The 11,677-nt window shown below is 37.7% G+C and overlaps 1 protein-coding gene across 2 annotated transcripts; it reads right to left on the bottom strand.

The window, feature by feature from the left end:
- Positions 1-2,229: 2,229 nt before the first annotated feature.
- Positions 2,230-11,613, bottom strand: dtymk.S (deoxythymidylate kinase S homeolog). 2 transcript variants are annotated; one of them, XM_041563973.1, is made up of 5 exons: positions 11,338-11,613; positions 7,957-8,065; positions 6,274-6,364; positions 3,396-3,593; positions 2,230-2,557 (listed from the first exon to the last, which is right to left on the bottom strand). In XM_041563973.1, the coding sequence occupies exons 1-5, from the start codon at positions 11,465-11,467 to the stop codon at positions 2,435-2,437; spliced, it is 651 nt and encodes a 216-aa protein (XP_041419907.1). In that variant the 5' UTR covers positions 11,468-11,613; the 3' UTR covers positions 2,230-2,434.
- Positions 11,614-11,677: the final 64 nt, after the last annotated feature.

Raw genomic sequence — 11,677 nt, 5'->3', positions numbered from 1 at the left:
GCCAAGCCTAAAATAACCAATGTTCTCGAGTGAATGGGAAATTTCTATCTGTATATAAACCTGTTGTTCTTCAGGGTAAAAACATGTAAAGATATTTTTCTACTGCCCTCTTGGGGACACAGTACCTGTAAGCATCGGTACCTCCAGCTTGAGCCAGGGAAATACAGGGTTAACGAGCTCCACCATCTAGAACTATAGTTTAGTCCATGAATAAGTAGTGTCACTTCAGTTTAGTTGACGTCTTTGTCAAGAGGAAGACACCCTGGATCTCTTTATTGCACTACTATCCATAAGCCAGGGGGTGGTCTGAGCATTAGTTATGTGTACCCCCCTTATCTAGACTGTCAGGGTGGGTGATGGACCAGACCCATTTCAACCACTCCCCCCCCCCCAAAAAAAAGCATCTTCACCGTGGACCCATATGTGTTCAGTTGTCTCTATTTCTCTAGGCATACATTCAGGGGACAAAACTCATGAGCAGTTAAAGCTTAAAGGAACACTATACCCCCAAAATGAATACTTGAGCAACAGATAGTTAATATCAAATTAAGAGGCATATGAAAGAATCTTACCAAACTGGAATATATATTTAAGTAAAAACTGCCCTTTTACATCTCTTGCCTTGAGCCACCATTTTATGATGGTCTGTGTGCTGCCTCAGATCAACTGACGAGAAATACTACAACTCTAACTGTAACAGGCAGAAGGGTGGAAGCAAAAGACACAACTCTGTTAATTGGCTCATGTGACCTAATATCTATGGTTTATTCGGTGTGTTTGTGTGCACAGTGAATCGTACAATCCCAGGGGGTGGCCCTTATTTTTTTAAAATGGCAATTTTCTATTTATGATTACCCAATGGCACATACTACTAAAAAAGTATATTATGATGAAAATGGTTTATTTACATAAAGCAGGGTTTTACATATAAGCTGTTTCATTCAATATCTTTGTATAGAGACCTACATTGTTTGTGGGGTATAGATTTCCTTTAATAGCTTTGAAACTTTTTTTTATTTAAAGAAGAGCACCCTGAGAAATGTTTTCATTTTGTGATTTTAGTAATCACAGTCCATGAGCAATCAGTGCTGCCCCACAACCTACATTTATTAAAAGCATCTATTCTCCACACCAGAAACTGTGAAAGTAATGCAAATGTATAAATTAAGAAGGTTATTGAATAATGAGTATATCCTAGTAGGCTATCATTTGTTTGACTGGAGACTATACACAGATACTGCTACAAGCTATTCCTTTCTAAGGAAACAAGACAAAAACACACATAAAAAGGGCTAAAGACTTCAGCAGCTGAGACTGGAGTTACAAGTATACTAGTGAGGCAACATTCTACATAATGTGTTTAAATTTATACTGTAGGTTTTAAATAACATAAGGTTACAAAAAAAAAAAAACCAGCATATATCTGCTTCAAGTTAACATTCATGACCGGTTTAAACATTTAGGCGCCCATTCACTAAGTTCGAGTGAAGGAATAGAGGAAAAATAGTTCGAATTTCGAATGTTTTTTTTGGCTACTTCGACCATCGAATTGGCTACTTCGACCTTCGACTACGATTCGAACTAAAAATCGTTCGACATGTGATAAATGGAACTAAAGCTGGCTATAGACGCAAAGATCCGATCGTACGAATCATCGCACAATCAGACTTTCCCATCTCCCAACCTGCCACTAACCATTCAGATCAAATAAAGTAGTAAAAGAACAGATCAGCTGATGTTCTGCCCCTGACAACAATGGTACGATAGTTATGTCCGACCAAAGCTAGTGACAGTCTCCCACTGAAAATCGTACGATCGGCAATACACGCAGAGATATTATCCGCAGCCAACAGAAATCTTTTAACCTGTCCGATCGACCAGATCAGATCTTTGCGTCTATGGCCAGCTGAAGACATTTCGGAGTGTAGATTTTAACTCTCCAAATGCCTGTAACACTGAATTAACTTAGCGATTCAGTATACTATGTTGTGAACTTCTATTTCTGCAAAGATTATGGGCTAAGCTTTCGTTCTCCTCTAAACAATTTTTTCACTAATTATGACCTGGATGATGTGGTTCTAGACATATTACTCTCCAAATATACATGATTAAAGGAAAACAGCAGTTATATGCAGAATCAAAGGATAAAAAAAAGCTTGGGGCAGTGTGCCAGTACCAACAGCAACATGCTTATGCGTTTTTTTGGTATTTCATGTGAGTGAAGCAATGTTCAATATAATATTTTTATTTATATTTTCAATCACATTGGGCTATGAATCGCCAGAATAAAAAGTAGTTCATTACTTATTTTAACTGTGCAATTGCTCACTTTGCAGAAGCAATTTGTTACAGAAATACAGAAGGTAAAGTGATATTTTAACATATTTTATACTACTTTATACTGTGATAAATACTTTAAATAGACATTCAGTTATCAAGGAGATTCTTCTTCCCATAGCTTGCCAATCGGTTGATCTTTGGCATCATCTATGGCCTTTTCACTTAGCTCCTTTAACTGTTGGTGAACATTTTCGATATCTTGGGAGGCATCAACGAGCTGAAAAAAAGTCCACAACAAGAGGTCAGTGTTTGCACAATAACAAAGTTAGTGCAGTTTAGTACCTGCACATTCGTTATCAGCTATATAAAATATTTTAATATATCTTGACATAAAGATGTAGTTTGAGAAATTAATGCAAATAACTGTTATAGATATAAATGTTAAAGTGTTTGGCAGTTCAGATCATACATGAATGGTAGTGTAGTGGGTAATTAAATGCCACTAGGTTTACTTGCAGGTCTAGCAGAACATCCTCTTTCTTTAGTTCTTTAATATCCCCTCCCTACCTTCAGCTCCGTAGAAGTGTATGGATATTTTAAATCTCTATCCCCCCAGAAAATAAATGATCATGGCATGAATATCCTGGACTGTACTATATGTCATTTTCAGTAATGTATATCTGAAACAGAAATGGGGCATACAGAATACTTGTAGTATAAACCCGTTAAGTGTTATCTATTGGTTTAGTGCTCTAAATCACAATCCTGAGATGTTACTACTAATTTATTGTGTTACTACTAATTTATTGTTTTGTTGTACAGTGCTTTGCCCTCAAGGAGCGCTTTACAAATAAAAAATATACATACATACATACAATAAACTTATCTGTATAATGTAGAAAAATTAGTCCTGGAACACCAAATATTACAATGTCCAATGACTACTAATTATTGCTAACAGAAATGCAAGGCTTATGGTATGCTAGTTCATTCACTGCCAGAAAATGTACCACAAGTTTTGCAATTCATTCATTTAATTTGACTGCAGCAGGTTTCCCCAAGTAAAACAAAAACCCTTTTGTGCAATTGACCTTGAAACAAGCAGTTAGTTTTACCTTCCAGTTGACCGTTTTATCGTCCATAAGCTGAGCGTAGCGCTTTGCTACTTTTTCTTGGAATGAATTGGTTTCGTATATCTCATTTCCAAAGCCTCCACGTGTAGCTGCAACCTCAGGGCTCACTTTTAGAAAAAGGACCAGATCTGGCTTTGGAAGTCCAACGTCAGGTTGCTTACACCAATGCAGATCAAAGTTCTGCCCAAAAATACAGATGTGCTGCTTTTTATACCAGTGTTAGCAGATAATATGCAGCAAGTGGATCTGCACATTTTCTTTTATCAGTATTATAGCAATATTTATACAAAGTCTTAAACAGTGTTGTGATAACAGGCATTATAGGAGTCGTGCATGACAAGTCTGTTGAGAAATATTACATATCATTTATAGTGCACAACACATGTGCTAAATGAGTTCCTTAAACGGGTTGTTCACCTTTCCAAACAAACACTTTTTTAAATTCAGTTGTTTTCAGATTGTTCCCCAGAAATAAAGACTTTTTTTTCAATTACTTTCCATTACTTATTTGTTACTATTTTTCCAAAATCTAAGTTTAAAGTAATGTTCCTGTGTCTGGTGTTTAAGTCAAGCAGCTCAGTAATTCGGATGCAGACTCTGAACTGTTACAATTTTGTTACATTAGTTGATACATTTCTCAGCAGCATCTCTGGAGTATTAGCAACTATTGTATCAATTCTAACAGCTGCCTGTAATGAAACCTATGGATTCTGCTCAGCAGGGACAAAGATAAGAAATGTATCAACTGAATGTATCCATTTAGAACAGTTTACAGGGTCTGCGACCCCCCTCCTCCCAGAGCTGCTTCAGAAGGTGAAAAATGACTTTACACTTCAATTTTTGAAAAACGGTCACACATAGAAAATAGAAAGTGATTGGATAAAGTTATTATTATTTCTGGTGATCTATCTGAAAACAACTAGTTGTTTGAAGGTGAACCACCCCTTTAAATTAGATTTTATCCACTTGAATTGCAAATAACTGTTTATACTGGATTTATGTGCATGTATTATAAATGTGTTATGGTCTGTACATACAATCCCAGTGTATCTTTTTCCTGCAGCTTCTCTCACTCTCACTGCAGCGGTTTTCAGCCCTGCTCAAAGGCATTATTATTTCTGGTTAATTATTGGCTGTTACACCTAACTTTATATAGCTGTATATTTAAATATTTAAATGATAGATATATGATAGATATATGATAGATATATATATATATATATATATATGATAGATATATGATAGATATATGATAGATATATGATAGATATATGATAGATATATGATAGATATATGATAGATATATGATAGATATATGATAGATATATATATATATATATATATGATAGATATATGATATATATATATATATATATATATGATAGAGATATATATATATATATATATATATATATAGATATATAGATATATAGATATATAGATATATAGATATATAGATATATAGATATATAGATATATATATAGATATATATATAGATATAGATATATATATATATAGATATAGATATATATATACACACACACACAAAAAAAATACAAAATGTAGTACCCAAATATGAATACATGCCCCACAAAGTAGACCCAAACAGCCATGGAAATTAGTAGACGTAAAGGCAGTTATAAATGAAGCAGCATTTAAACATGGTCTTTGATGATCTCTATGGAAAACATACTGTGCTGCTCAATTCACTGCCCTTTGTCAGATGCCTTCCCAAATGATATCTTTAGAGCAAGGGGGAGGTCAGTCTTCCTCCTGTTTTGTGATCTTTGCAATCTGTGTATGTTGTGTTGTCTTGAGAGAACACAGAGCAGACCAAAGGAAGTGATGACAGGCAGGCAAGATGGCAGAGAGAAAGTTGGGGAAGTGGAATATTGATATACTTATGTACCAAAGTATAGAAAAGTTTCAGTATGTTTTATGCAAGACAATAATCTGGTATAAATGTGATTACACAACTTTCCTTCTCCTTTAAGTATGCAATAATAAACGCAAACAAGTTATATGAATCTAGCATGTATTTACCGATGCAAGAAAGATGTCTCAACAAGAACTTATCCCAGTAAGCTTTAAAACATTGGAAATCTTTCAGGCATTGGTAATAGAGAACCACATTTGCACCAGGATTTTCAAACTTTATTTCTTGGAGAGGTGCTTTTACAATCTGGCCCAAATGTCTAGCAGCCAAGTCCCTGGGATGAAACATCACTGAAAAGAGACTAGTCTAGCATAAAACAAAACCCAATAAGGCAGTAATATAATAATACATGTAAAGTTTTGTCCAGTACTAGTACTCTATACGAACAAATAGGCAGCAAACATTTACATGTGACTGTTTTTCTAATATTGAAGTGTCCTTTTTCATCTCCTAAAGCAGCTCTGAGAATGGGGGGGGGGTCACCGGCCCTATAAACTGTTCTAAATTGATGCATTTAGTCGATACATTTCTGCTGAGCAGAATCCCTGGGTTTCATTACAGGCAGCTGTTACATTTGATATAATAGTTGCCAATACTCCAGAGATGCTGCTGAGAAATGTATCAACTAAATGTTGCAAAATTGTAAGTTTAGTCTGCACCTGAATTACTGAACTGCCAGACTCAACCAACAGAGACAGGAAACTTTGATTTTGAAGAAACGGTAACCAATGGAAAGCAATTGAAAAAAAGTCTATTTCTGATAAACTATCTGAAACCAACTGAACAGTATTGGCAGGAGAGCAACCCCATGCAAATAACTCGCAAATGTCATTAGTGGCCCTTTTGGGTAAATCAATATGCAATGTTGATTTATCTTCCTTTAACAAATGCTGTCAGGCAAATCCAGTAGATTGATCACTTACCTCCTTAGAACTTGTAAACGCAACCCCGGAAAAGGCATATCTGTCTACAACCAGTGTAATACCACTTCTCAATTTCTCTTTTATCATTGGACTGAAGAAGAACAGAAACAAATCAGGGACATCACAATGGAGAAATAAAATCAAGCTGACTGCAAAACACAGTTAAAGGCACATAATACTGTAGGGGAAAAAAGGGGGGGGGGGTAGGGGGAAAAGGAAGGAAAATGTCCAGTATTGTGAACTTATGAGCAGTAAGGTACACTCACCAATACTAACAGAGGGTCCAGGTGCTCAAGCCCCAGACCTTCAGCTTGGAGGAGGTAATAACATACTTTCTCAATTCAATTGTAGGCTGGCACAGAAACTGAACTTCACTCCAAACTATGATGCAAATAAAAAAATTATTTCTTACGCAAAAAGGAACATCTCAGAGGGTGGCCTTACGCGTTTTCCCTTTAGTCATAGGCTTATATAACTAAGTGCCCACAAGGCATGAAAACCGTAAGAAACAAGGGAAAGTTGTGCTCACCACTATTTTTTAAAACCATTAGGCGGGGGTGCAATGAGGCTGTGACCACAAAATACATATAGTCAAATACAAGAGTCCTCTGCACTCAACCCATTATCAATATATTTAAGACAGCGACATTTTGTGCATACTGCTACTAAAAAATGCCTTACCCTTTAAACAAAACAGGGATTGTTTGTCCATATATTGCAATATATTTAAGCTGGCCAACTACGTCAAAGTCATCCCATATCTGGCCAGTCCTATGCTCAATTTTATCTGATTCATTAAGAATTCTATTGCTTCATTATACATTTTACAAAGGGACTAGGTTTTACCTGCAACTTTCAAAGCAAGCCAAGTTTGGGAGTTTTGCTTTGAAAGCAGCTAGTAAGTTGCAGGTAAAACCTAGTCCCTTTGTAGAATGTATAATGAAGCAATAGAATTCTTAATGAATCAGATAAAATTGAGCATAGGACTGGCCAGATATGGGATGACTTTGACGTAGTTGGCCAGCTTAAATATATTGCAATATATGGACAAACAATCCCTGTTTTGTTTAAAGGGTAAGGCATTTTTTAGTAGCAGTATGCACAAAATGTCGCTGTCTTAAATATATTGATAATGGGTTGAGTGCAGAGGACTCTTGTATTTGACTATATGAAAACCGTAAGGCCACCCTCTGAAATGTTCCTATATGCGTAATAAATCATTTTTTTATTTGCATCATATTTCGGAGTGAAGTCCAGTTTCTGTGCCAGCCTACAATTGAATTGAGAATACAGTTAAAGGAACAGTTCAGTGTAAAAATAAAAACTGGGTAAATAGATAGGCTGTGCAAACTAAAAAATGTTTCTAGTGTTAGGCACATGAAACAGTTATTTAAAAAAAATGTATCCTCAATAAACGAATCTGTTTTTGCTGACCCTAGCAGCCATATTTTTACATTTTTACAACCACAGGGTGGAAAGACAGAACAGGTTTGTGAAAAAAAAAAATTATAACAAAAACTAACTAAAAAGCAGACATAATGCCCTTTTGTAGTGCCTAGAACAGTGGAAATCTTAGTCCCCATCCCAAACTGGTTTACTTTGTGGATGAGGAACATGCTCTAAGAGAACAAAAACAAGGTTTAAAAACAAAGATTCTAACCATCTGTTGGGTTTCATTCTTACACTTGTTCCCAGCGATTGGCAGAAAACAGCAGATGAATGGTATGGTCCTCCAGGTTACTCTTCTTCTCTAAATAGGAGCCTATCAGTTGCCCAATTTCAGTTGTTCTCTCTGTGAAAACAAACAGTAACCACTGATAAACGCATTTGAATCAAGTTAGCATTACACAAACTACAAGGGCATGCCATGCTGTAAAACAAAACAGAAGGCAGAAGAACTTTGCAGAACAGTTTTTGGGCACTTGTACAGAGATACTTTAGGCCTCTTATGCGCATTAAAGGAATATCCCCACCCCATTTTTTTTTTTAAACAAGCTTATTCAAAAACGCTGTTAAAAAAAAAAAATAAGTGTATGAACATGCTCCAAACTACCAAAACAAAAAATGATGAGAAAGGCCTCGATTCGGGCGGAAACGTCAGTCTTTTGCTCTGAAATAAAGAACATTTTTTTAATTTTAAGTCCTGTCAGTGCGGATCTTTCGAAAGAGATGGAGATTATTTGTAGGGATGCACCGAATCCAGTTCGGGATTCGCCCTTTTTCGGCAGGATTCGGATTCGTCCGAATCCTTCTGCCCAGCCGAACAGAAGCCAAACCCTAATTTGCATATGCAAATTAGGGATGGGGAGGGAAATCACGTGATTTTTTGTCAGAAAACAAGGAAATAAAAAATGTTTTCCCCTTCCCACCCCTAATTTGCATATGCAAATTAGGGTTGGATTCGGTTCAGTCTAATCTTTCACAAAGGATTCGGGGATTCGGCCGAATCCAAAATAGTGGATTTGGTGCATCCCTAATTATGATGATTCTGCACCCAGGATTCAGCCTTTTTTCAGCAGGATTTGGCCAAATACTTGTGCCTGGCCGAACTGAATCCTAATTTTCATATGCAAATTAGGGGCTGGAGGGAAATCGTGTGACTTTTTGTCACAAAAGAAGAATTTTTCCGCCCCTAATTTGCATATGCAAACTAGTATTCAGTTTGGTGTTCTGAATAGACCCACTCCTATTCATAATAAAAATTAGCAATACATTTGTAGCCTTACAGAGCATTTGTTTGTTTTTTATAAGGGGATAGCTACACCCATTTGAAAGCTGCAAAGAGTCAGAAGAAAAATGCAAATAATTATAAAACTATAAAAAATAATAACCAATTGAAAAGTTGCTTATAACATAGTAAAAGTTACCGTTTAAAGGCAAGAATTAGATGTTCTGGTCTGGGTTCATTTCTCCCATTACTAATACGGGGCTGACCCATGGATCAAGTGATATGCCACTTCTCCAGTCAGGGTTGGCGGGTTTCCAGCCAAATTGGGGTACTTATTTAAAGCCCAGTCATGAAAGTACAAACTAGCCAAGGTACAGATTTGGGCTACTATTTGGGTCTCTGGCTGGTTTGTAATTTGGAAACCAGCCAAAGTTTTTTCTTGCCTTAATGTGCCAAGCCGGTGTCTCCCAATGCATGTTGGGTAATGTTGTTTTTGCCAACTGCGAAGTTTAATGCAAGACTACAATACCCAGCATGCAATGAGACTGACCTGTTTAGAAGTCAGGCGTTAACAGATTTTGTGCTCTGTACCCCAATCTCCCATTCTTGCATTTCTGGTGACTTTACTCAATTTCAGAGCAAAAAATTGCTGGCCACCAAAATGTCTAGAGTAGGGTTGCCATCTTTCCATATGGTGGCGACCAGGCAGGGGGCAGGGCATGATATATATGGGAGTGGTTGTGACATCAGGGGCAGGGCTATGACGCAGTGATCGCCATGTCAATCAAGGGAATCATGCCCAGGTTTTGCTTAACCAAGCTGGAAGTTTTTTACCCGGGCAGCCCTTCAAAATACCAGGCTGTCCGGGTCAAAACTGGACAGGTGGCAACCCTAGTCTAGAGGTTGACCTGCTTTACCAATATTTATTGAAATTGTATATGAAATAAGGACTTATGTAATTCCTGGGCCCCGCACTGTAGTTACGTCCCTGGTGACGGGCAAATCTGTCCCATTTTACTTCATGAAAAAGTTTGAGAAATGGAAAAAAATTAAAAACATCATTGGAGCAGCACTTCCATCACTGCAGGACATCTTCCACAAGCGCTGTGCAAGAAAGGCCTCCTGCATTGCACTGGACTCCACACACCCCTCACATGGACTGTTCACGCTGCTCCCATCCGGCAGACGCTTTCGCAACATTAAAGCCCGAACAACCAGGCTGCGCAAAAGCTTTTTTCCCCACAAGCGGTCAGACTCCTCCACTCACTGCCTTGCCCTCCCACTACATTCCAGACACTCCTGAACTGTGATCTTAAAGGGATACTGTCATGGGAAAAAAAACATTTTTTTCAAAATGAATCAGTTAATAGTGTTATAATTATTGTGCAAATAAATTAACAGTTTACAAAGTTAAAGGGATCCTGTCATTGGAAAACATGTTTTTTCCAAAACGCATCAGTTAATAGTGCTGCTCCAGCAGAATTCTGCACTGAAATCCATTTCTCAAAAGAGCAAACAGATTTTTTTTCTATATTCAATTTTGAAATCTGACATGGGGCTAGACATATTGTCAATTTCCCAGCTACCCCAAGTCATGTGACTTGTGCTCTGATAAACTTCAGTCACTCTTTACTGCTGTACTGCAAGTTGGAGTGATATCACCCCCTCCCTTTCCACCCCCAGCAGCCAAACAAAAGAACAATGGGAAGGTAACCAGATAGCAGCTCCCTAACACAAGGTAACAGCTGCCTGGTAGATCTCAATAGTAAAACACTCCATTGTAAAAACCCATGTCCCACTGAGACACATTCAGTTACATTGAGAAGGAAAAACAGCAGCCTGCCAGAAAGCATTTCTCTCCTAAAGTGCAGGCACAAGTCACATGACCAGGGGCAGCTGGGAAATTGACAATATGTCTAGCCCCATGTCAGATTTCAAAATTGAACATAAAAAAAAAAAACTGTTTGCTCTTTTGAGAAATGGATTTCAGTGCAGAATTCTGCTGGAGCAGCACTATTAACTGATGCGTTTTGGAAAAAACATGTTTTCCAATGACAGTATCCCTTTAACTTTGTAAACTGTTAATTTATTTGCACAATTCTAAAGGTTGACACATGCATATATCCAATGTCTGCCAATATATTGCACATTTCAAATGTTTACATATTTATAGTGTATTTTAAGTGCCTGGTTGTGAAATGTACACGCTGGAGCCACGTCGTCCCGTCTCACTGTGTATTCATATACTGCTGAGATGACAATAAAGTTTACTTTGAAAAGCCAAATTTTCACATAAATGTATTTATTGTTGCGGATTATTTTGCAGCCCATATTGTGCTATTTTTGTGCTGCTTCTGAAATGCATCTTGGCTGGTTTTGTAGCGGACTGTGCTCACCTGGAAACCTCAGGCCCTCGGTCCTGTAACCCCGCTCTTTCAGTGCTTCCACCAGCCGTCGTGCCTGGGTGCTTTTCCCGGCTCTATCTGCACCCTCTAGAACAATTAAAGCACCTCGCAGACCCGCCATGTCAAAACCCGGATATCTTCCTTGCTCGTCTCACAATTTACGCGCGTGAAAACACGACCCTGCCCTCTACACGACATATCAACCAATACAAACGCGCGCCTGTGCTCGACCCTATCCAACGTAATTAGATTTGCCTGAGCGTTATCTTAACCAATCACAACTCACTACCTCCCTGGAGATATCCAATCGCGACTAATATCATTTCCGCGG

This window comes from Xenopus laevis, chromosome 5S, assembly GCF_017654675.1.
Source record: "Xenopus laevis strain J_2021 chromosome 5S, Xenopus_laevis_v10.1, whole genome shotgun sequence".
Taxonomy (NCBI): domain Eukaryota; kingdom Metazoa; phylum Chordata; class Amphibia; order Anura; family Pipidae; genus Xenopus; species Xenopus laevis.
This window is presented reverse-complemented; position numbering and strand designations above follow the sequence as displayed.

Coding starts and splice junctions, on each gene's coding strand:
- dtymk.S (XM_041563973.1), bottom strand. CDS start 11,467: ATGGCGGGTCTGCGAGGTGCTTTAATTGTTCTAGAGGGTGCAGATAGA. Junction 6,365..7,956: donor GCCAATCGCTGGGAACAAGT/GTAAGAATGAAA, acceptor GTTCTTCTTCAG/TCCAATGATAAAAGAGAAAT. Junction 3,594..6,273: donor CGTTTACAAGTTCTAAGGAG/GTAAGTGATCAA, acceptor ATTTTTGGGCAG/AACTTTGATCTGCATTGGTG.